Source organism: Ostrinia nubilalis, chromosome 26, assembly GCF_963855985.1.
Source record: "Ostrinia nubilalis chromosome 26, ilOstNubi1.1, whole genome shotgun sequence".
Taxonomy (NCBI): domain Eukaryota; kingdom Metazoa; phylum Arthropoda; class Insecta; order Lepidoptera; family Crambidae; genus Ostrinia; species Ostrinia nubilalis.
In genome coordinates, this window is record NC_087113.1 from 8,027,440 (window position 1) to 8,053,729 (window position 26,290).

General features: G+C 46.4%; 1 protein-coding gene and 1 long non-coding RNA gene across 2 annotated transcripts in view; one reads left to right on the forward strand and one right to left on the reverse strand.

Annotated features, from left to right (window-relative positions):
- The window catches only part of LOC135084438 (serine/threonine-protein kinase MRCK alpha), a 91,468-nt gene that overhangs the window by 64,254 nt on the left and 924 nt on the right, over positions 1–26,290 (forward strand). The window contains exons 39-56 of the mRNA XM_063979221.1: positions 169–306; positions 3,708–3,874; positions 3,928–4,014; positions 4,064–4,150; positions 4,204–4,290; positions 4,344–4,430; positions 4,484–4,570; positions 4,624–4,710; positions 4,764–4,850; positions 5,882–7,484; positions 8,421–8,612; positions 8,715–8,843; positions 14,522–14,614; positions 15,717–15,842; positions 20,259–20,361; positions 21,359–21,497; positions 21,954–22,026; positions 23,804–23,897. Coding sequence (XP_063835291.1) covers positions 169–306; positions 3,708–3,874; positions 3,928–4,014; positions 4,064–4,150; positions 4,204–4,290; positions 4,344–4,430; positions 4,484–4,570; positions 4,624–4,710; positions 4,764–4,850; positions 5,882–7,484; positions 8,421–8,612; positions 8,715–8,843; positions 14,522–14,614; positions 15,717–15,842; positions 20,259–20,361; positions 21,359–21,497; positions 21,954–22,026; positions 23,804–23,897 — 3,466 coding nt within the window. The remainder of the gene's footprint in view (positions 1–168; positions 307–3,707; positions 3,875–3,927; positions 4,015–4,063; positions 4,151–4,203; positions 4,291–4,343; positions 4,431–4,483; positions 4,571–4,623; positions 4,711–4,763; positions 4,851–5,881; positions 7,485–8,420; positions 8,613–8,714; positions 8,844–14,521; positions 14,615–15,716; positions 15,843–20,258; positions 20,362–21,358; positions 21,498–21,953; positions 22,027–23,803; positions 23,898–26,290) is intronic.
- LOC135084580 (uncharacterized) lies at positions 17,291–18,159 on the reverse strand. Its single transcript, XR_010259895.1, has 2 exons — positions 17,776–18,159; positions 17,291–17,507 (listed from the first exon to the last, which is right to left on the reverse strand). It is a non-coding gene; the product is annotated as an uncharacterized LOC135084580 (long non-coding RNA).

Genomic DNA, 26,290 nt, shown 5'->3' on the forward strand with positions numbered 1-26,290 from the left:
GCCCGCCGAGCAGCTGCTGGGTGAGTCAGCAGGGCCTGCACTGTGCGCCGCGCTGTGCGTGCGCGGGCGGCGCTGCTGGACCTGGAGCGCGCCGAGCTCACGCCGCGCCGGCAGCACGCGCCCGTGGCCAAGCTGCTGCACGTGCCCGCCGAGCAGCTGCTGGGTGAGTCAGCAGGGCCTGCACTGTGCGCCGCGCTGTGCGTGCGCGGGCGGCGCTGCTGGACCTGGAGCGCGCCGAGCTCACGCCGCGCCGGCAGCACGCGCCCGTGGCCAAGCTGCTGCACGTGCCCGCCGAGCAGCTGCTGGGTGAGTCAGCAGGGCCTGCACTGTGCGCCGCGCTGTGCGTGCGCGGGCGGCGACGGCGGCCTGGCGCTGCTGGACCTGGAGCGCGCGCGAGTAGCCTTATTCATGTAACAAAACTTCAACGACAACAAATCGCCGAGTTGCGATCCTATCGAGTAATCGTTCTATCAAAATGACTCTTGTGAATAGGAATTTTGAACTGTTTTTAATGGGACGACGCACAGTAGTTTGATTTTAAAAATAGGTGGACATACGATCGAAAGTCATAATTTCACCGAAACAAAAATTGTTTTGGATAGCATTTTGAATGCTGATCAACATTTGTCATTATGCATTTTTCGATAAAACGAGCCTTTCATGCTTAAAAAAAATATGATAAGAAAATTTGTATGGAGAAAAATCTTTTTTATTTTTTTTCTGGCTACTGTTGCAAACTGTAGCGGTCAAACCTTATGTAATCGTAAGTACCTATGGTGCCTAACATTACTACATAAATACTTTTTGCGGGCACGCGCGGCCAAGCGAGTAATGGACATGCAAAATTTTAAATATTTTTATTTATTCATTATTGATTTTAATGCACTTAAAGTAATTATTAATAGATAAATATACTTAGTCTAACTTACTACAGCCCCCTATTACCTCATTTCACGCTAAAACCTTTCAAACTAGAACCTAAGTTTGTAGGTACTAGGTAGTCTAAGTTGTTTTTATTGTCATTATAATATTCACTACTGGTCTACTGGTTATCGTGTAAGATAGATTAGGTAGATATCAAGCCTTTACCTAGGTATATACCTACTTCTTGGCACTTACTAATAATACCGACATACATGATTAAAAAAAAGTCTTCAAGCAAGAACCCTTGACTTCAATGGTTATGAAAGATTTTTAACTTTCTAGAGTAGTCCTGAATAGATCCTTAAATCATTTTGACTGTCATAATCGATTACAGTAGGTAGTGGGTTCAGTAAGGGTTTCAAACCATATAGTAAACAATACATTTTTATGGCTCTCCATTCAGTTAGTCAAATAATTCCATCATAAATGGAAATATTCGTAACCCTCTTCTACACATTATTCATCATCCATCATCATTTCAACCATAGAACGTCCACTGCTGAACATAGGCCTCCCCCAATGATTTCCACAATGGCCGCTTGGTGGTGCCCTGCATCCAGCGCCTTCCTGCTACCTTTATGAGGTCGTCGGTCCACCTTGTGGGTGGACGTCCTACGCTGCGCTTTCCGGTACGTGGCCTCCACTCCAGAACCTTGCTGCCCCATCGGCCATTAGTTCTGCGTACTATGTGCCCTGCCCATTGTCACTTTAGCTTGCTAATCCGTTAGGCTATGTCAACGACTTTGGTTCGTTTACGGATGTCCTCCTCATTTCTGATTCGATTTTGTACAGAAACACCGAGCATAGCCCTGTCCATAGCACGTTGTGCAATTTTGAGCTTATTTATAAGGCCTATATTGAGAGGCCACGTTTCCGAGCCGTATTGCCACACATTATTGCAGATCCATTATGTACACCTATAGTTTTATATGCCAGCTAACGTACACAAAAACTGCTGTTACATGGTGCAGATAATGTGATAACATTTTGGTGTACTGCAAACCTGCCTATTGGATTCTTTCGGAAAAAGTAAGTATGTGAGTGACTTTGATTATTTTGAACAATCTGATCAAGATAAGTGAATAGGCTAAAATATATTTTTTGATTGTTTTTCGAACGAAGATAATAATTGAAGACATGAATGAAAGAAGGTGATAAATGTCGGATTTCAGATTTTTCTCAGTTCGATGATTGGGTAAAGGTATGCTTTATGTTTGAGGCTACTTATAAAGGTGTTATGTACGTTATCTTTTTAGACGAAGGGAAAGAAACTTACACGCTTACACCTCTTTAAAGGAGCCAAAAAAAAAAGAATGTTTTTGCGAAAGTATAAGACTATTCAACAGTAGAACTGGAAATTACAGTTCCGCTACCTACTGTAATCGATTATGACAGTCAAAATGATTTAAAGATCTATTCAGGACTACTCTAGAAAGTTAAAAAATCTTTCATAACCATTGAAGTCAAGGGTTCTTGCTTGAAGACTTTTTTTAATCATGTATGTCGGTATTATAAGTGCCAAGAAGTAGGTATATACCTAGGTAAAGGGTTGATATCTACCTAATCTATCTTACACGATAACCAGTAGACCAGTAGTGAATATTATAATGACAATAAAAACAACTTAGACTACCTAGTACCTACAAACTTAGGTTCTAGTTTGAAAGGTTTTAGCGTGAAATGAGGTAATAGGGGGCTGTAGTAAGTTAGACTAAGTATATTTATCTATTAATAATTACTTTAAGTGCATTAAAATCAATAATGAATAAATAAAAATATTTAAAATTTTGCATGTCCATTACTCGCTTGGCCGCGCGTGCCCGCAAAAAGTATTTATGTAGTAATGTTAGGCACCATAGGTACTTACGATTACATAAGGTTTGACCGCTACAGTTTGCAACAGTAGCCAGAAAAAAAATAAAAAAGATTTTTCTCCATACAAATTTTCTTATCATATTTTTTTTAAGCATGAAAGGCTCGTTTTATCGAAAAATGCATAATGACAAATGTTGATCAGCATTCAAAATGCTATCCAAAACAATTTTTGTTTCGGTGAAATTATGACTTTCGATCGTATGTCCACCTATTTTTAAAATCAAACTACTGTGCGACGTAACAAAACTGCAACGACAACAAATCGCTGTGTTGCGATTCTATCAAGTAATCGTTCTGTCAAAATGACCCTTGTCAATACGAATTTAGTACTGTTTTTCAATGGCCCGATTTCTGAACGTCAGCGAGATCTTGACTGTCAAAATATGTGAATTATGCCACAGGAGTAAATTAACAGCTACGGGAGTAATCTCACCTTTTAGTCCAACCACTACAGTTTCTTTACAGTCAGAATTTTCTTTAGCACTGTAAAACTCGTACGAGTTGTCTTTTTATGCTTTATCATCAACGTCGATACTTACCCATCAATTTGTCAAAGTCAAAATTTCTTTATTTGTATAGACTATTAAATAGTTCTTACAAATCGTCAAATATTTTGCTCTTAAGGAGCCTCTACATGTCTCATAATCTTTTTACCCTACCAGCGCTTCGAGGCCAACATTTGGCAAGTGCTGAGAAGAAGCGCCGCAACAAACTCAGTCACCACTGTCTGCCGGTTTATATAAATAAATAGAAAAAGCAGTAGAAGGTACATTTGATTCAGGAGCAGTTCACTGAATTTACCACGCAATTTTGTATGGTGTATTTTATAAGAATGGGTATACAAAATTGCGTGGTATATTAAACAAGGCAGTAACGTGCTAATATCTGAATTTTCAATCTTATTGCAGTGGTGATAGCGGGCCGAGGCCGGCACGTGCGTCTGGTCCCGATTCGCGCGCTGGAATGCAGCGAAGTGGAATGCGTGAAGCTGGCTGAGACCAAAGGCGCGGTCGACATCGCTGCAGGAGACTTGCACGCTCACGCTAAAGGCTTCGCTGTGGTCTGCAAGCGACAGGTATGTCCATTCGTTCAACGTTCACTCACTCATTCGTTTTGAAATGCGTGAAGCTGGCTGAGACCAAAGGCGCGGTCGACATCGCTGCAGGAGATTTGCACGCTCACGCTAAAGGCTTCGCTGTGGTCTGCAAGCGACAGGTATGTTCATTCATTTAACGTTCACTCATTCGTTCTGGAATGCGTGAAGCTGGCTGAGACCAAAGGCGCGGTCGACATCGCTGCAGGAGACTTGCACGCTCACGCTAAAGGCTTCGCTGTGGTCTGCAAGCGACAGGTATGTTCATTCGTTCAACGTGAACTCACTCATTCGTTTTGGAATGCGTGAAGCTGGCTGAGACCAAAGGCGCGGTCGACATCGCTGCAGGAGACTTGCACGCTCACGCTAAAGGCTTCGCTGTGGTCTGCAAGCGACAGGTATGTTCATTCGTTCAACGTGAACTCACTCATTCGTTTTGGAATGCGTGAAGCTGGCTGAAACCAAAGGCGCGGTCGACATCGCTGCAGGAGACTTGCACGCTCACGCTAAAGGCTTCGCTGTGGTCTGCAAGCGACAGGTATGTCCATTCATTCAACGTTCACTCACTCATTCGTTCTGAAATGCGTGAAGCTGGCTGAGACCAAAGGCGCGGTCGACATCGCTGCAGGAGACTTGCACGCTCACGCTAAAGGCTTCGCTGTGGTCTGCAAGCGACAGGTATGTCCATTCGTTCAACGTTCACTCACTCATTCGTTCTGAAATGCGTGAAGCTGGCTGAGACCAAAGGCGCGGTCGACATCGCTGCAGGAGACTTGCACGCTCACGCTAAAGGCTTCGCTGTGGTCTGCAAGCGACAGGTATGTCCATTCGTTCAACGTTCACTCACTCATTCGTTCTGAAATGCGTGAAGCTGGCTGAGACCAAAGGCGCGGTCGACATCGCTGCAGGAGACTTGCACGCTCACGCTAAAGGCTTCGCTGTGGTCTGCAAGCGACAGGTATGTCCATTCGTTCAACGTTCACTCACTCATTCGTTCTGAAATGCGTGAAGCTGGCTGAGACCAAAGGCGCGGTCGACATCGCTGCAGGAGACTTGCACGCTCACGCTAAAGGCTTCGCTGTGGTCTGCAAGCGACAGGTATGTTCATTCGTTCAACATTCACTCACTCATTGATTCTATAGTGCTTGAAGCTTCCCGGGACTAACTGGAGAGACCGGGGGACCTCCCAGTCTCATTCATTTAATGTTCACTCACTCATTCGTTCTGAAATGCGTGAAGCTGGCGGAGACTAAGGGCGCAGTCGAAATCGAATCGAGGCGAATATACGGAAGGATAGAATTTAAGAGGAATACGACATTTTTCTGTTAAGTATTTAGTGAAATTTTAATTGTCTCTGTAGTTTAAGCCTAGGCGCAGACTACCAACTTTTAGTCGGCCGATAGTTGGGCCCGATTTTAATTTGTATGAAAATTAAATCCGCATAATGTGCGCACTTCCATGCATGCCCATACTGATTAACTGCTCGACTAAACGATCGGCGGATAAAAAATTGGTGGTCTGTGCATTTTTTTTCTTTTGGGGAAAAAATGCATTGAATTGCATACCTACCCTGCGGGGACAGGGTAGGTTATGTGGGGCTCACCAAGTCAGAAGGACAAAGGCATATCCACTAAAAAGACCCCGGTGCTCCGTCATTCGCCTTAAGCGGGAAGGAACTGTGGGATTCCGGACTAAGCCTTCACTACCATAGTCCCTTCCGGCGATTGCCCACAGCTGTTCCCGTCCGACCGGTGGTCTGCGCCTACGCTAAGCGTTCTACATTTCGTTTCATAACAATGTGAGATGCGTTGTTCTTGAAAGTGAAGTTTATCTGTTTTCCAGAACACGTACGTAGTGAACGTGTACGAGATAACGCGCACGGCAGCGCGCCGCTGCCGCGTGGCCGAGCTCCGCGCGCCCGGCGCCGTGCTCAGCGTGCAGCTGGCGCGCGGCCGCCTGCTGCTGGGCTACCGCGGCGGCTTCGCGCAGCACCAGCTGCCCGACCCGCGCCGCGCCCAGCCCGACCAGCCCGCCGTCTGTGAGTGTCGCACGAGCTGTAGCACAGCACAGCGCGGCCGCCTGCTGCTGGGCTACCGCCAGCACCAGCTGCCCGACCCGCGCCGCGCCCAGCCCGACCAGCCCGCCGTCTGTGAGTGTCTCACGAGCTGTAGCACAGCACAGCGCGGCCGCCTGCTGCTGGGCTACCGCCAGCACCAGCTGCCCGACCCGCGCCGCGCCCAGCCCGACCAGCCCGCCGTCTGTGAGTGTCTCACGAGCTGTAGCACAGCACAGCGCGGCCGCCTGCTGCTGGGCTACCGCCAGCACCAGCTGCCCGACCCGCGCCGCGCCCAGGCCGACCAGCCCGCCGTCTGTGAGTGTCTCACGAGCTGTAGCACAGCACAGCGCGGCCGCCTGCTGCTGGGCTACCGCCAGCACCAGCTGCCCGACCCGCGCCGCGCCCAGCCCGACCAGCCCGCCGTCTGTGAGTGTCTCACGAGCTGTAGCACAGCACAGCGCGGCCGCCTGCTGCTGGGCTACCGCCAGCACCAGCTGCCCGACCCGCGCCGCGCCCAGGCCGACCAGCCCGCCGTCTGTGAGTGTCGCACGAGCTGTAGCACAGCACAGCGCGGCCGCCTGCTGCTGGGCTACCGCCAGCACCAGCTGCCCGACCCGCGCCGCGCCCAGCCCGACCAGCCCGCCGTCTGTGAGTGTCTCACGAGCTGTAGCACAGCACAGCGCGGCCGCCTGCTGCTGGGCTACCGCCAGCACCAGCTGCCCGACCCGCGCCGCGCCCAGCCCGACCAGCCCGCCGTCTGTGAGTGTCTCACGAGCTGTAGCACAGCACAGCGCGGCCGCCTGCTGCTGGGCTACCGCCAGCACCAGCTGCCCGACCCGCGCCGCGCCCAGGCCGACCAGCCCGCCGTCTGTGAGTGTCTCACGAGCTGTAGCACAGCACAGCGCGGCCGCCTGCTGCTGGGCTACCGCCAGCACCAGCTGCCCGACCCGCGCCGCGCCCAGGCCGACCAGCCCGCCGTCTGTGAGTGTCGCACGAGCTGTAGCACAGCACAGCGCGGCCGCCTGCTGCTGGGCTACCGCCAGCACCAGCTGCCCGACCCGCGCCGCGCCCAGGCCGACCAGCCCGCCGTCTGTGAGTGTCGCACGAGCTGTAGCACAGCACAGCGCGGCCGCCTGCTGCTGGGCTACCGCCAGCACCAGCTGCCCGACCCGCGCCGCGCCCAGCCCGACCAGCCCGCCGTCTGTGAGTGTCTCACGAGCTGTAGCACAGCACAGCGCGGCCGCCTGCTGCTGGGCTACCGCCAGCACCAGCTGCCCGACCCGCGCCGCGCCCAGCCCGACCAGCCCGCCGTCTGTGAGTGTCTCACGAGCTGTAGCACAGCACAGCGCGGCCGCCTGCTGCTGGGGTACCGCCAGCACCAGCTACCCGACCCGCGCCGCGCCCAGGCCGACCAGCCCGCCGTCTGTGAGTGTCGCACGAGCTGTAGCACAGCACAGCGCGGCCGCCTGCTGCTGGGCTACCGCCAGCACCAGCTGCCCGACCCGCGCCGCGCCCAGGCCGACCAGCCCGCCGTCTGTGAGTGTCTCACGAGCTGTAGCACAGCACAGCGCGGCCGCCTGCTGCTGGGGTACCCAAGCCGACCAGCCTGCCGTCTGTGAGTTGGAAAATAACGCTTATTACAACAGCAGAAGATGGCAAAATAACTGGCCCAAGGTCCAAGGCCCAGTCGACCACCGTATATGAGTGTGCATTGCAAAATAACACCTGTTACAAGTGCAAAAGATGCCAAAATGACCCGCGTCGGGCTGCAGTCGACCACCCCGCCGTCTGTGAGTAGTAAAATATCGCTTATTAGTCTTATTACAACTGCAAAATATGCCCAAATGGTTGACTTCAGGTGCTATTTCAATGCCAATTTAGCGAGGAAAGTCATATCAGCCAATGACGAGATTTTTTACGCTGAATTCGTATTACAAGCCATCATTCATTTCTAGCCATCACAAAAATCTGAAGAAAATTGGGCAGATAGCTTAATTGTTTACTAGAAACTGGTAAAAAGTACATTTAAGTTCACCATTGCGTTTAAGAATTACATTCATCCAAACGCGACCAGTCTAAATATGAGTTTCAACTTAATAGCGTTCACGAGTTAGCGCCTCTGACGAATAAATTTATGTGGTTTACCAGTGCGCAGTGGCGCTAACTCGTGAATATCAATATGATATTCTTCTCCCTTCCTCCTTTTGTTGCCAGATAGCATATTGTACAGCAGAGCTGTATTAGATGCCTAATGTCTACGATAACCTGCCATCGCCCGTGCTTCAATAAATTCTAAGTCACATTGAACAGTTTTGATAAGTGTACGACTGACATATTTGATTTGTTTGGTCATCACTCTTGTTGATTAGTATTTTCAACTAATTTCTCTTAATGTATGTAACTGTGATTCTATTCGACACACAGCTGTGTTATCGCGACTGACTTTAATCAAAACCATGTTTCTGTTCACAGCTCTAGTCCACCCCGAGAACCAAGTGAACATGTTCTTATCTCACTCCGGCGCGCGGCCGCTGGCCTGCGCTCCCGTGCCTCGCTCGTCCGACACGCTACTCGTGTTCAGTTCCCTGGCATTGTACGTGGACCGCGCCGGACATCGGGCGAGGGACACCGAGCTCATGTATACGCAGCACCCGGCCCATCATGGTGAGTGAGCTAACTTACCGTCGCTGCGAGCTAGGTATTCCTGCGAGCTACACGCTCCTGCGAGTAACATGTTCTTATCTCACTCCGGCGCGCGGCCATTAGCCTGCGCTCCCGTGCCTCGCTCGTCCGACACGCTACTCGTGTTCAGTTCCCTGGCATTGTACGTGGACCGCGCCGGACATCGGGCGAGGGACACCGAGCTCATGTATACGCAGCACCCGGCCCATCATGGTGAGTGAGCTAACTTACCGTCGCTGCGAGCTAGGTATTCCTGCGAGCTACACGCTCCTGCGAGTAACATGTTCTTATCTCACTCCGGCGCGCGGCCATTAGCCTGCGCTCCCGTGCCTCGCTCGTCCGACACGCTTCTCGTGTTCAGTTCCTTGGCACTATACGTGGACCGCGCCGGACATCGGGCGAGGGACACTGAGCTCATGTATACGCAGCATCCAGCCTATCATGGTGAGTGACTACGCTGTGAGCTAGCGAGTGAGTGAGTAACTGTGACTGTCGCAGCGAGATACACGCTCCGGCGCTGCGAGCTACGCGCTCTGACACTGTGAGCTACACGCAAGGTCGCTGCGAGCTACACGCTCTGTCGCTGCGAGCTACCTACTCGCTCTTCCGACACGCTACTTGTGTTCGGTTCACTGGCGTTAGACATCGGATCTTGCCGGACATCTGGCAAGGGACACCGAACTAATGTGTACGCAGCACCCAGCATACCATGGTGAGTAACTGCGCTGTGAGCTAGTGAGTGAGTAACTGTGACTATCGCAGCGAGCTACACGTTCTGACGCTGTGATCGCTGCGAGCTAGATATTCCTACGAGCTACACGCTCCCGCGAGCTACACGCTCCTGCGAGCTACTTGTTCTTGCGAGCTACACACTCCTGCGAGCAACATGTTCTTATCTCACTCCGGCGCGCGGCCACTCGCCTGCGCTCCCGTGCCTCGCTCGTCCGACACGCTACTCGTGTTCAGTTCCTTGGCGCTATACGTGGACCGCGCCGGACATCGGGCAAGGGACACCGAGTTCATGTATACGCAGCACCCAGCATACCATGGTGAGTGAGCTATAAAGTACGTAGCTAAGAGCTACACGCTTCTACAAGCTAGATAGTAGATATTACTGCGAGCTACATGCTCCTGTGAGCTAGATATGCCTGTGAGCTACACGCTCCTGCGAGTTACATTCTTCGGCGCTGTGAGCTACACGCTCGAGCTACTTACTCCTTCGATATGCTACTCGTGTTCAGTTCCTACCATGGTGAGTGCCACTACGTAGCTGCGAGCTACACGCTTCTGTGAGCTACACGCTCCTGCGAGCTACACGCTCCTGCGAGCAACATGCTCCGTCGAGCTAGATATTCCTGCGAGCTACATGCTCTTGTGAGCTACACGCTCCTGCGAGCAACATGCTCCGTCGAGCTAGATATTCCTGCGAGCTACATGCTCCCGCGAGCTACATGCTCTTGTGAGCTACACGCTCCTGCGAGCTACATGTTCCGTCGAGCTAGATATTCCTGCGAGCTACATGATCCCGCGAGCTACATGCTCTTGTGAGCTACACGCTCCTGCGAGCAACATGCTCCGTCGAGCTAGATATTCCTGCGAGCTACATGCTCCCGCGAGCTACATGCTCTTGTGAGCTACACGCTCCTGCGAGCAACATGTTTCTATCTCACTCCGGCGCGCGGCCGCTAGCCTGCGCTCCCGTGCCTCGCTCGTCCGACACGCTACTCGTGTTCAGTTCATTGGCACTATACGTGGACCGCGCTGGACATCGGGCAAGGGATACTGAGCTCATGTATACACAGCATCCAGCCTACCATGGTGAGTGACTACGCTGTGAGCTAGCGAGTGAGTGAGTAACTGTGACTGTCGCAGCGAGATACACGCTCCGGCGCTGCGAGCTACGCGCTCTGACACTGTGAGCTACACGCTCTGTCGCTGCGAGCTACCTACTCGCTCTTCCAACACGCTACTTGTGTTCGGTTCACTGGCGTTAGACATCGGACCGCGCGCGACATCTAGCAAGGGACACCGAACTAATGTGTACGCAGCACCCGGCATATCATGGTGAGTGAGTTAGACACTACGTAACTGCGAACTACGCTCTCTGTCGCTGCGAGCTACACGCTCAGGCGCTGCGAGCTAGACGCTCCTGCGAGCTACACGCTCAGGCGCTGCGAGCTATATGCTCCGCTACATGCTCCTGAGAGCTACATGATACGCCACGAGGCCGCTGGCCTGCGCTCCCGTGCCTCGCTCGTCCGACACGCTACTCGTGTTCAGTTCCCTGGCGTTGTACGTGGACCGCGCCGGACATCGGGCGAGGAATACTGAGCTCATGTATACGCAGCACCCGGCATACCATGGTGAGTGAGCTACACACTACGTAGCGATAGCACACTGCGAGCTACACGCTCCTGCGAGCTACATGCTCCTGCGAGCTACACGATCCTGCGAGCTACATGCTCCCGTTATGCTAGTTTGCGCTCCAGTTCCTCGGTCGGTGGTGAGTGAACTACATATTACTGCGAGCTACGATCTCTGTCACTGCGAGCTACACGCTCCGGCGCTGCGAGCTACGCGCTCTGACACTGTGAGCTACACGCAAGGTCGCTGCGAGCTACACGCTCTGTCGCTGCGAGCTACCTACTCGCTCTTCCAACACGCTACTTGTGTTCGGTTCACTGGCGTTAGACATCGGACCGCGCGCGACATCTAGCAAGGGACACCGAACTAATGTGTACGCAGCACCCAGCATACCATGGTGAGTGAGTTAGCTCTTCGTCGCTGCGAGCTAGATATTCCTGCGAGCTACACGCTCCCGCGAGCTACAAACTCCGGCGCGCGGCCACTCGCCTGCGCTCCCGTGCCTCGGTCGTCCGACACGCTACTCGTGTTCAGTTCCTTGGCGTTATACGTGGACCGCGCCGGACATCGGGCGATAATGTATACCCAGCACCCAGCATACCATGGTAAGTTAGATATATGTTACTGCGAGCTACATGCTCTTGCGAGCTACACGCTCCAGCGAGCTACATGCTCCTGCGAGCTACACGCTCCCGCGAGCTACATGCTCCTGCGAGCTACTTGTTGTGGCTGCTGGCTTGTGCTCCCGTGCCTCGGTCGTCCGACACGCTACTCGTGTTCAGTTCCTTGGCGCTATACGTGGACCGCGCCGGACATCGGGCGATAATGTATACCCAGCACCCAGCATACCATGGTAAGTTAGATATATGTTACTGCGAGCTACATGCTCTTGCGAGCTACACGCTCCTGCGAGCTACACGCTCCTGCGAGCTACATGCTCCTTCGAGCTACATGCTCCGTCGAGCTAGATATTCCTGCGAGCTAAATGCTCCTGCGAGGTACTTGCTCCGGCGCGCGGCCGCTGGCCTGCGCTCCCGTGCCTCGCTCGTCTGACACGCTACTCGTGTTCAGTTCCTTGGCACTATACGTGGACCGCGCCGGACATCGGGCAAGGGACACTGAGCTCATGTATACGCAGCATCCAGCCTATCATGGTGAGTGAGTTAGCTCTTCGTCGCTGCGAGCTAGATATTCCTGCGAGCTAGATATTCCTGCGAGCTACATGCTCCTGCGAGCTACATGCTCCTTCGAACTAGATATTCCTGCGAGCTACATGCTCCTGCGAGCTACATGCTCCTTCGAACTAGATATTCCTGCGAGCTACATGCTCCTGCGAGCTACACGCTCCTGCGAGCTACATGCTCCTTCGAGCTAGATATTCCTGCGAGCTACATGCTCCGTCGAGCTAGATATTCCTGCGAGCTACATGCTCCTGCGAGCTACACGCTCCAGCGAGCTACATGCTCCGTCGAGCTAGATATTCCTGCGAGCTACATGCTCCTGCGAGCTACACGCTCCAGCGAGCTACATGCTCCGTCGAGCTAGATATTCCTGCGAGCTACATGCTCCCGCGAGCTACATGCTCTTATGAGCTACACGCTCCTGCGAGCAACATGTTCTTATCTCACTCCGGCGCGCGGCCATTAGCCTGCGCTCCCGTGCCTCGCTCGTCCGACACGCTACTCGTGTTCAGTTCCCTGGCGTTGTACGTGGACCGCGCCGGACATCGGGCGAGGGACACCGAGCTCATGTATACACAGCATCCGGCATATCATGGTAAGTGAGCTAACTTACCGTCGCTGAGAGCTACACGCTTCTGCGAGCTAGATATTTCTACGAGCCACATGCTCCTGCGAGCTACACACTCCTGCGAGCTACACGCTCCTGCGAGCTACACGCTCCTGCGAGCTACAAGCTCCTGCGAGCTACTTGTTCTTGCGAACTACACACTCGTGCGAGCTACATGCTCTTGCGAGCTTCACACTCGTGCGAGCTACACACTCGTGCGAGCTACATGCTCCTGCGAGCTAGATATTACTGCGAGCTACACGCTCCTGCGAGCTACACGCTCCTGCGAGCTACACACTTCTGCGAGCAACATGTTCTTATCTCACTCCGGCGCGCGGCCACTCGCCTGCGCTCCCGTGCCTCGCTCGTCCGACACGCTACTCGTGTTCAGTTCCTTGGCACTGTACGTGGACCGCGCCGGACATCGGGCAAGGGACACGGAGTTAATGTATACCCAGCACCCGGCCTACCATGGTGAGTAACTGCGCTGTGAGCTAGTGAGTGAGTTAGTGAGTAACTGTGACTGTCGCAGCGAGCTACACGCTCCGGGGCTGCGAGCTATATGCTCCGACGCTGTGAGCTACATGCTGTGAGCTAAACGATCCTGTGAGCTACATGCTCCGACGCTGTGAGCTACATGCTCCTGCGAGCTACATGCTCCTTCGAACTAGATATTCCTGTGAGCTACATGCTCCGACGCTGTGAGCTACATGCTCCTGCGAGCTACATGCTCCTTCGAACTAGATATTCCTGTGAGCTACATGCTCCGACGCTGTGAGCTACATGCTCCTGCGAGCTACATGCTCCTTCGAACTAGATATTCCTGCGAGCTACATGTTCTTATGAGCTACACGCTCCTGCGAGTAACATGTTCTTATCTCACTCCGGCGCGCGGCCGCTAGCCTGCGCTCCCGTGCCTCGGTCGTCCGACACGCTACTCGTGTTCAGTTCCTTGGCACTGTACGTGGACCGCGCCGGACATCGGGCAAGGGACACCGAGCTAATGTATACGCAGCATCCGGCTTATCATGGTGAGCGAATTAGACACTACGTAACTGCGAACTACGCTCTCTGTCGCTGCGAGCTACACGCTCAGGCGCTGCGAATTACGCGCTCTGACGCTGCGAGCTACATATTACGGCGCTGCGAGCTACACGCTCTCGCTGCGAGCTACACGCTCTCGCTGCGAGCTACACGCTCTCGCTGCGAGCTACACGCTCTCGCTGCGAGCTATACGCTCTCGCTGCGAGCTCACACGCTCCGTCGGCACACTATACGGCTCGTGTTTAGATCGCTAGCACCATACGTGGACCGCGCCGGACATCGGGCAAGGGACACGGAGTTAATGTATACCCAGCACCCAGTATACCATGGTGAGTGAGCTATATGATGATGTGAGCTAGATATTCCTGCGAGCTACATGCTCTCCTGTGCTCTTTTACGACGACCGGCCCTGTTCTGCCCGCATCCAGGTACTTACCAGATACGAGTACGCTACACGCTCCTTTTCTGTGAGATACACGCTCCGGCGCCGCGAGCTAGCGTTTAAAAAACAAAGTAGCATCGCTTAAATTATGCCGTCATTTGATACCAGCTATCCTGATAACATAATTTATAGGGATTAGCTTATTCTCGAGTTTCAGCTGAAAAATATTTAAAGATACCATCTTTATTGTTCGAAAATGACTGATTTATTCTATTTTGAACTGTTTAAATACTTACTTTATTTTCTTCCACAGCGATAAACGAAACGCACCTGCTGATCTTCACGACGACGCACATCGACATCTACGACATCGAGTCGGGCGAGTGGGTGCAGACCATCAATATACGTGAGTTGTTGTTGCCAGTATTAAAAGGACCAGTTGGCGCCGCCGACTAGTGAAGTCCCGCCACTCGTTAGTGCCGCCAACTGGTGAAAACTAATTGGTATTGCCATAAATAAAATGCTCAATTTCTAGTAATTTTTGATTTGTCAACTCCACAAATTCCACGATGGCAATTGAAACCTGTAAATCCATAAATTCAGAAAAATATTACTTAAATTGTGAAAAACATTTATGGTTGTAAATTTAAAATTACTTATTAAAATCCGCTTATCACCAAAGTAATTGTGTCAATGTAAAGTGCAATTTTAATTGTCTATAAAAGTCGGGCAAGAACTAGCAAGAAAGATCTTGCAAGCCATCTGCGAACTTGAATTGCGCTACAAATATTATTGCATGTAATGTAAACAACCAGCAAGAACTCGCTCAAGAAATTGCAGAAAGAACTTGCTAGTCAAAACCTTTATGTAATATCTTTGATACCAAATAAATATTTTTTTCTTCTTCTTCTTAAACCTTGCTGTTAACGATGGCCACCAGAAGTAGGTACTTAGGCTTTCAACATACCTACCTAGACTCATTTCATTTATCATCTGCCGTTCACCCATCGACCTCCATCGTCTACACTTGCCTTGCTTTTAGGTTGTCTTCTCCTTCGTCACTACCTACTGCCGTCGCCGACACCTAGTTTGGTGAACAGTTTCACAATGCGTCGCCATTTCTCTCGAATTGCAGCCTTTCTTGTGCATTCGTGGAGTGGACCATTTAAGGCTGTCATCATCATCATCAACAGACCTTTACAGTCCACTGCTGGACTATGAGCCTCCGCCATTATAGTGGAGGGTATTGCCATAATCCCCACGCTTGGCAGGCCGGTTGGAGATCGCAGTTTAAAAGATTGATGTTTGTCAGAGAGCGCTGCTGCCCGTTCTCTGTTTGATGTGTAGTCCCTAAGTCGCCTCTTACGACACCCGCGGGAAGAGTAGGGGTTGGTGACAAATGTATTCTACTCTGCCGTCACCACACGGCTTTATTCTGTATCATTTAGGAAATAGAAATATTATTGTGATAAGCTCTCGTAATACTAATATTTATTTTCCTTCGACAGCAAACGCCAGGCCACTAGACGAGTGCGGTTGGATATGCGCCGTGGGCGGCGGCAACGGAGGCAACGGATTCCCCTTCGGAAGCGAGGCGGCGCCTTATATCATCTATCTGAGGCCGCTGTTAGCACGTACGTATATCATATCATTCCTACCGAATTCAGTAAAGTTTTGAACAATTCGTCCACTGCTGGACGTAAGCCTTCCCAAACCAAGGAACGCATCCAGGTCGTCAGTTCATCGAGTAGAACAACGCTACTTTTCTCGCGACGTGGTCCCATTTTGAGGGTTCACCTGGGTGAACAAAGTATATTTTTTAGTGTCCTCATTTCACCTCGGAACCATTTCACCCAGGTGATATCACCCAGCAGGGCTAAGATGCGCGCCGTGATAAACTGCTATCGCGGCGTTATATCGATTTTGACGTCACTATATCGTTTTATCTACCGGCGCTAACATGGCACCCCGAAAATTATCATGTCATCTGTCAAAATGTGATAGTGATAGATTTGTTTTTTTTTTTTGTGATAAACCTGGCAAGCCCTAACATGAAGCGCTAACTATATCATATTTTGACATCACGATAGGATAGGATGTGGTGTTTTTATCGTCCTCGATCCTTGCCCACGATAGCAAGACGATAGGAGATTAACTTTTTTGCAAGCTACTTAAACTCTATTTATTTATCATTTACAATGGTAAATGACATTTTACGATTAATTTGAGGCTAGAAAAATTCAAAGAAAGGAATCTAGCACCTTTGTGATACTTTTACTTCTAGGTGGAGATTGAGTTTTAGTTCAAGAGTTTATCAGAAGCAGCATTTTGTAATTATTGCAATGGATGTGAGGCGAATCTTGCGACAGTTTATAATCATTAACTGCAAAATCTAAGTGCTCCCACAGTCCCACCCACATTTAATTATTACATTACCTACCTTGTAAAATAACCATTACTTACTTACCTACTTAGGTAGGCAGTCAACAACAGTACATCAGACAAATATTAAGTTGCAAATGACGTGAGATACCCCATATGGTTTAGCTTGATTTAAGTACCTACTGTCATCTGTACATTTATTGAAAATGGGGCGGAATGTGGTGACCGAGCTTCTTATGTCTACATTATTTTCAAACAGTGGCAAGGTCATTGTCAGAAATTAGCATTGGGTGGGATATGTAATCAATAAAAAATTGCTATAATAACAATGAGAATAAATGAATTTTTACTAATTTTATAACTTGACTGTGATACCATACATACATTCCACATTACTATAAATCTAATTCCTCCGTTTGGACTTTTTTAAGGGCTTTAATGTGACAGGATGATAATCTTGTACAATTTATTCCATTATAATAAATTCATTCATCATCATCTCAGCCATAGGACGTCCACTGCTGTAATGCTTTCCATGTTGCCCGATGGGGCAGCAAGGTTCTGGAGTGGAGGCCGGGTACTGGAATACGCAGCGTGGCACGTCCACCCACAAGGTGGACCGACAACATCACGAAGGCCGCTAGGTACCAACCAGGCAATAAATTCATTATTGCAGTGTAATTTCAAAATAATTCAACCATTATTTACAAAATCTTTATTTGGAAAACTTTTGTTTTACAATAGCTATTGATAATTTCAAACACTAACAGAATTCCATGAATTGGTTAGCCTAGCCAGTATCCTTGAAGTTTTTTGCTGATTGTTATTGTGAATTTTCATGACAGTGAGCGAGACTTGCTTATGTCTGCTTTAGAATGAAACAATCACTCATAATCCCACACTTCTTCATCCACTGTCTGAAAAAAGAAAGAATATTATTTAAACACAATTATTAAAATTACATAAACAGTTCATAAATAGAAACATTTACTTAATCCTATTTGTATTTTAAGTTTACATACAAAATATTATTACACAGTGAAAGAACTATGTGAAATAAATATAGGAAAGAAGGTGAAAGCTTATTTGTAGGAATAAAGATATTTTTCCTTTTATCAGGTGCTATTACTTATGAAAATCAAGATGTGCGGAGTATAGCTAATATTTTAGACTTTAGGTACTTACTTTGCTACTTATGAGTGTAACTTTATTTCTCAAATCTCAATAAACTTTCTGACTGCTTCATGTACGTTGAATACCTAATTACTGTAAACCTCGCATTATGGGATAGGTAGTGGAGTTCGGTTATTCTGTTAGTTTTGAAGACTTCATTCTTTAATACTATCGGTATGATTAGGAATTCTTCATTGTTTTTCTTTAACTTGGTTATCTCTTCGTTTGATATTTTCCGTACTTTAGAAATATTAAAAATAAGACTGGAAACATAAAAATACAATTTTAAAAACACAAATACAATCAAGCAGTCATGTAATGTCAACAAAATTGACATAACTTTTTTTTAATGACGTTCTCACTGCTTTAAGATATGTGTTTTAGCCGAATTAATAGCAGAAATGAACGATATTGAACGAATGAGCTAAAATATTTCAAGGTTGGCCAACATAATAACGCAAATTTTTCTTAATATGGCAACAATTGGGTTATCACGCGATAGCGGGTCCATAGACTTTTCTATCGATGGTCCCATGTTAGGGAAAATGATAAAATTATCTACGTGATCGAAAATTGTCTTATCATATCATGTCATTGTCGATGCGCGCATCTTAGGCCTACAGGTAAAGAAAGTGGGATAAACCATTTTAAGAACTCACTTACTCTACCTTTCGTCAGATCTCCGACGAATATGGTCGGCCTATTTCTGATTTTCTAATTCTTTATTCATAACTAGCGATCCGCCCCAGCTTCGCTCGGGTGCAATCTATCTATACAAATATTATAAATGCGAAAGGAACTCTGTCTGTCTGGCTTTCACGCCTAAACCACTGAACCGATTTTGATGATATTTGACATAGAGATAGTTTGGGTCCCGGGAAAGGACTTAGGATAGTTTTTATCCCGGTTTTTGAAACAGAGACGCGCGCGATAAAGTTTTTCTGTGACAGACAAAATTCCACGCGGGCGAAGCCGCGGGCGGAAAGCTGTACTATATGTGTAAAGTTTACACATATACAGTGTGTCCGGGCATGTAGTGATCAAACTTTAAATGCGTAATCTATGGACAATTTTATCGATGAAAATACTTCAAATTTGGGGCCTGACCCATTTCTCGAAAAATTACATCGATTTAAGTTTTTAATTTTTAGTTTACACCTCTTCTTTAAAAAACAAGTGAAAGCGTGGGTAGCTTAACATTAATAGGCAAATATTTTATATCATGCGATAGCCAATAAAATTATCTATTAGTAGAAGAAGAAAGCAGACACAAGTTTCATACATTTTATGGGAGTAAGAATGGATTTAATAAGAAAAATACATTACTTTTTTCACTTCTTTTTCAGTTATTTTCCAACACAAGAAAAACCAGGTCGTTAAGGTATGTTTTATTTGCATTGTATTATTAGTATTTGAGCTATTCTACAAAACGAATGTAAATTTATTAGTCTACGTCTATTAGTTTCGACGTAATTGTTGAACAAAGATACCCCTTCCCAGCGGTTTCCATAGTAATCGGAGTAGGTTGTATGATTCTTTCAGGCAGTGTATTTTCGCATGTCGCGTGCGCTATGGAAACCGCTGGGAAGGGGTATCTTTGTTCAACAATTACGTCGAAACTAATAGACGTAGACTAATAAATTTACATTCGTTTTGTAAAATAGCTCAAATACTAATAATACAATGCAAATAAAACATACCTCAACGACCTGGTTTTTCTTGTGTTGGAAAATAACTGAAAAAGAAGTGAAAAAAGTAATGTATTTTTCTTATTAAATCCATTCTTACTCCCATAAAATGTATGAAACTTGTGTCTGCTTTCTTCTTCTACTAATAGATAATTTTATTGGCTATCGCATGATATAAAATATTTGCCTATTAATGTTAAGCTACCCACGCTTTCACTTGTTTTTTAAAGAAGAGGTGTAAACTAAAAATTAAAAACTTAAATCGATGTAATTTTTCGAGAAATGGGTCAGGCCCCAAATTTGAAGTATTTTCATCGATAAAATTGTCCATAGATTACTCCCTTAAAGTTTGATCACTACAAGCCCGGACACACTGTATACATTGTATATCATTAAATCATTTCCACTGAATTCCGTAAAGTTTTGAACAATTTGTCCACTGCTAGACGTAAACCTTCCCAAGCGAACGAACGCCTTTCTCATCCAGGTCGTCAGTTCATCGAGTAGGATAACTCTATGCGACGTGGTTCCATTTTGAAAACCCACTTCGTACGCGTGGACCCAGTTTTACCCCCTTAGGGGTGAAGTTTCAAGTTATCCCGGAAATTATTCCAACTTTTCTCGCCGTAAAAACCATCTTTGGACTTAACGAACATTTTGCGATTCATTTTTGTATTATAGACTAGCTATCCGTCCCAGCTTCGCACGGGTACTATACATGTAAACCTTCCTCTAGAATCACTCTATTTACTGTTGAAAAATGTATTATAATGCAAATAATATATCATTAGTTTTATTTCTTTACAGAGGGGCCACTAAGCGTAGAGGCTTTAGGCGCGTGGGGCGCGCACAAGAGGCGTTACTCTGTGAGAGAACAATCCCACCAGGCCATCGAGGCGCATAACCGGCTGTGAGTAGTTACCCTTTTGATTAATAAGGTATTGTTAAGCGGCCCCGAGACGATCAATCGCGATTGTCGATTCTACGTGTATGACAATTGACATTGATCGTTTACAAAAGCCATTGAAGCTTTATTGATCGCTTAGCTGAGCGATTGACAATCGTTTCCATCTATTGGAATTGTCAATAGCGTAAATTTTATACAGACACCACTGGCGATTGACATGACCTTGACTCTACAGTGGCGCCACCTGGTGGGCGCTAAATGTATAGCTCTCATCATAGCGATTGTCAATGTATTAAATACATTGACAATCGCGATTGATTGATACATTTAGCGCCCACCAGTTGGCGCCACTGTAGAATAAGGTCATGTCATCGCCAGTGGTGCCAACTGTTACGTATAAAAACGATAGCACTAACGATATTCCTTGTGAGCTTTCAAAACGCCACGTTTTATCATTCTCTCAACATTCAGGCAGTTCATAAATTTGGCAAGGCGTCTCATCACGTTTATTTCGCCAGGTCTTACTTATATCTACTGGGTGTTAGGTAAATGGGTATATGAGCCGACACGAGCCCATGTTAACATGGTCATATAAATGGTATGGTGAAGTCAGAAAATTGATATCTTCATTTTAATTATTTTATTTTTCATACAAATCGGATTTTATAAAAATTAATTTTGTATGAAAATTTAAAAAAATAAAATGATGATATCAAAATTCTGACTTCACCATACCATTTATATGACCATGTTAACATGGGCTAGTGTCGGCTCATATACCCATTTACCTAACAACCTGTATACATTTAGTCATTCTAGGTGCCTTTTTCCTATGATGCGTATTTCGGCAGGCGTACGGATCTGGTCCGCATTTTATTATTTCATACATGTTTTGCCTATTTCCGTGGCGGTGTGTTAACGACGTTATCTTTAACTTTTCCGTTACCGTTATTTTTATAAACATACGTCTTTCTTAACTGTATTCACTCTATACCCTCAGATCCCAGGGCCGGTCGCGCCTGATCTCAGCGCCCACCAACTTCGCGCACCTATCACACATGGGTCCCGGCGACGGCATCCGCTCGCAGCGTCTACTTGATCTACCTACCACCGTGGAAACAGCCGACGAGCAGCAGCAGGTATACAGAATACAGAATGGAATTTCGTAATGCCATCTGAAGGGAAAGTACTCTTAAGAATATACAGGATGGAATTGATAAGAGATCTCACTCGATTACTTCTAAACAATACTAGATATCGAAAAATTGGGTACTGATCCTGAAAGTGCTCCACGTGCTTTAACGATATCAATAAATATGTTACAGAATAAACTGGATTTAAAAAAAAAACTATGTTTCCAGCTTCCATACTAAATGTATGCCAGCATTAGAATGAGGTCTAGGTAGATAGAAATTGTCCCTAAAGAAAAAAAATCTTTGTTTTTGAAAAGAAAGAAAACTGCATTCAAAGATTTCCGATAATTCGCTTGCCACACCCGGAAATAGAACGGATTAAAATCTACTAAAATTTCATCCTTATAATAATTGACCCTAACGGTAATGTTACAAATATTTTGAACTGTATGTTTGTTACAGATGTACAGCAGTCGAGAGAGCAGTAAGCGAACGTCACCGCTAACGATATCGCACGGGACGGGTTCTTATAATGGTGAGTTGTTTGTGGTTTTGGTTCCTTTTAACCCACTTAAAATTGATTTGAAGGTTCAAAATATTTTTCCCGTCAGTAATTTGATAAATATTTTGATAAACTCTAATATGTATAATGAAAGTTTCATTCGGATCATAAGAGATATTATGTTTCTGATGTGAGTTGAGATACTTTTTATTAGTTTAGCTATCAATTTTGTTTTCAATCATACAATTTTTCATGGGTATATGCATGAAGTAATTTATAACATATGTTTTTTAAGTCAATTGATTGAATGATACTAATTTAAAATAAAACAAAAAGCTTTTAATCTTGTTTTGAGTCACTTCAAGTAATTATTTAAGAATAAACACTTTACAAAAGCCTATTTGCAAGAAAAAAACGAGTTTTAATAGTATCCGATGTAGTATTGTTACGAATTGTCTACAACTAGTAAAAAAAACTATTGACTGGTTACTATTACCACAGAATAATAATAAGTACTACGTACAGAAGTTTTACTTCGCGAAGGTATTTAAAAAAATGTATGCTCAATGTCATTAACAATATGGTGTAATTTAGCTTGTCTCAAGAGTCAAGCAAGTTTGTCAGAAGTTTTGTTGACAAACGTCAGTGATCGGTACTGCGCCGAAGCTATAGGGCTGACTTCGGTAAAATGATGTGACGTGAGGTGCCAATCTGCAGAAAATGGCGGAGGAAATACATGATTTAGCATGAATTATCATGAATAATATTAACTACTTATTTACCTCTCAGTGTCTTCAGGCAACTTAAAAAAGTACATTCTGTGTTTTTATTATTATTTAGGCAGTTAAATACTGCACAGTATTTAGTACACCATTTTCTTTATTTTTTTCCATCATACACAAGAATACGCGTGCGTGAGTCAATGTTCGCTCGTATGTGAGGCCTTGTCGAATAGTACTCTTGTAGGGGGCAATCGTGCGTGTTTTGTTTTCGATGTAAACTCGCGGAGATGAACAGGCCTGCTATTACTAAAGTGCGATCGCTGAGCACGTAGAATTTTGTCCAATGACCCCAAGCTACTTATCCTTATCGCTCGCGCGTAATTATGTTGCTGTCGCGCTCGCACACTCACTGCGGGCGCCCGTCGCACAGTCGCGACAGCAATATAATTACGCGCGAGCGATAAGGATGGGTAGCTTGGGGTCATTGGACGAAATTCTATCTGCTCCGCGATCAGACTATACTATTGTGTAAGGACCTTAACTGTTTAGACTACTCAATAGAAGGTTTATTGCTTGGGACTCACCGATGACCCCCACGGCGTTGAATGCCTCTACAGGGTGGAATTTTGTAATGCCACCTGAAGGGAAAGTACTCTTAATACTGTAGATAGAAAATTTTACTCAAAGAAAACATTTCTTAATTTTTGAATAGAAATAGAACTGCATTCAAAGATTTTCAAAAAATTGCTTGCTACACTTGGGAATCGAACCAACTAAAATCTGTTAAAAATTACACCCTGTATTTTTATTGCATCGATCGTTAGGGTTAAGTATAAGGATGAAATCTCTCAAACAAACTTGATAAATCAAATGAAAGGAAAACCATGAAATCTTAAATTATTGTAATTATTTACAGAAAATTGTGGTGGTAAATTTTCGAAAATCTTTGAATGCAGTTCTCTTTCTTTTCAAAAATAAAGGAATGTTTTCTTTGAGTAAACTTTTCTATCTACAGTATTAAGGGTACTTTCCCTCCAGGTGGCATTACAAAATTCCATCCTGTATAATAATGTTGTGTAACTCCCCAGGCTCGTGGCGAGGCGCGCGCCCGCGAGAGTTGCCGCCGGCCGCGCCCGACGCGCCGCCCTCGCCGCCGCTGTCCATCCACCGCCCCATGGAGAGGTCAGTACAAACAACTTGTTGATATTATTCGGCATGTGACTATGCACAGCATCTGGTGAGAGATGCGTCTACTTCCGGTGTAGTTTTTCACCATTTTATACCTTAAATGACGTCATTTCCGCAATTATTTAATAGGAATTGATTTGACTTACGTACTATGTGCCCTGCCCACTGCCACTTCAGCTTACTGATCCGTCGGGCTATGTCAGCGACTTTAGTTCGTTTACGGATCTCCTCATTTCTGATTCGATCTCGTAAAGAAACACCGAGCATAGCCCTCTCCATAGCACGCTGTGCAACTTTGAGCTTCTGTTTAAGGCCTATAGTGAGGGGCCACGTTTCCGAACCATAAGTCATCACAGGTATTACACACATTGGTCTGACTGACGGCCGATGGGGCAGCAAGGTTCTGGAATGGAGGCCACGTACCGGAAAACGCAGAGTAGGACGTCCACCCACAAGGTGGACCGACGACCTGATAAAGGTAGCGGGAAGGCGCTGGATGCAGGCCTCTACCAACCGTGCGATGTGGAAGTCATTGGGGGAGGCCTATGTTCAGCAGTGGACGTCCTGTGGCTGAAATGATGATGATGATTTGACTTACTTCCGTTTGCCGCCATTTTAGTCACCTGGGGGCGAGCTTGCTCAGAGTTCTTCATTCGCATCGTCTCTGCTCAATAATACAAGTTTTGTTGTTTTGTAAAACTTGTACTATTTATTGTAGAACCACTCCAGTTACCACGATGTAAGATGCCAACAGACAGCTAAACCAAGTGACCGAGGTAGTAGCCCGAAGAATTGCATAAATATGGCAGTGAGCGGGGCACAGAACTCGTAGAGATGATGATGAAGTTATCGAGTGGCGACCAAGGACCAGAAGACTTAGGGCCCTCGCCCATGGTAACTTTTTACAAAACGCGCGACAGCATCGCTTTTAACGCGCGTTAGTCGCATTTGCAACGTACTACAGAAGCACTGTATCGCTACAAAAAGTTGCCGTGGGCAAGAGCCTTTAGTGTGGGCAGGTCCTATTACTAGGTGGACCGACGATCTGGTGAAAATCAGTAGCGTAATCTGCAGGAAGTACAGTCACCGTCAAATAGTTCGTGACACCCAAAAGGATGACAAAACAACCTTATTCTAATAGGGATGTTTCCTGGGTCAAAAAGCAGGAGTTTTAATTAGTCCGTCAGTTAACTTATCAAAAAATACTCAACACGTATTTTTCACTTTTTCAAACTAATGAAAATTTAAAGAGATAAAGCGCGCCAAAGTTCATAAGAAGAGGCCCGTGACGTCAATGCGTGCATAAAAGTGCCGCACGTTGTGACGTCGTGCGGAACTTCAACGCACCATAACTATGTAATTATTTGTTAGATTGACAAATAAAAATATATGTGTCCAATATTTTTTGATATTAAACATGACGGACTAAAAAAATTTTTTTAGGAAACTAGCCTATTATCGTGATAATAACAGATGGATAATTATCGGTTGATAATAACAAAAAAATGCGCTCGTGAAAATGAACTGTATTCGAAGTTTCCGAACGTGTATTTCCGCACTTGCGTCTAGTGGTGGCCGTTAATCAACATAGATAGTTATAAATCCTAACTATTTAGCTTCACAATGATCACTATAGTTATCTAGCGTCGCTATTTATCTATTTTCCAAGCTTTATGCGACTAGCGATGGATAACTTGACAACAATCAGCAACCAAAAACATAAAGCAACATTTGCAATCAGAATTTCTCATGAATCAATATGACAAATGTATCTTATGCTGTTGATAATTATCATGAAGCGTAATTATCTTGATAATTTCGAACCCTGGTTACCACGGTGTAAGATGCCAACAGACAGGAAAAGCAAAGTGTCCGACGTAGCCCGCATATTTGCAAAAATCAAGTGGCAGTGGGCAGGGCACAGAACTCGTAGAGATGATGACCGCTGGGGCAGAAAAATTCTTGAGTGCCGACCACGAACCGAAAGACTTAATGTGGACAGGCCCTTTTACTAGGTGGACCGACAATCTGGTGAAAATCAGTAGCGTAATCAGCAGGAAGTACAGTCACCGTCAAATAGTTCGTGACACCCAAAAGAATGTCAACACGACCTTATTCCAATTGTAACAAAGACGTGTTACGAACTTTTTGGCATCTTTAGATGTCAAGAACTATTTGATGCTGACTACCTGGCTACAAGGAAATCCTTCCACTAAGCTGTGCCCTGTCGTTCTGCCCAGTTTATAGATGTCCTTAGCTATACAGGGTGTTGATTTCAAACCTCGCTATATTTAGAGAGTTGATTAAGTAGCTTATTCTGATCACGAAGCAGTAAAAAAAATTAAAATAATAATAATAATAATAATAAACGTTTATTTGGCACAACA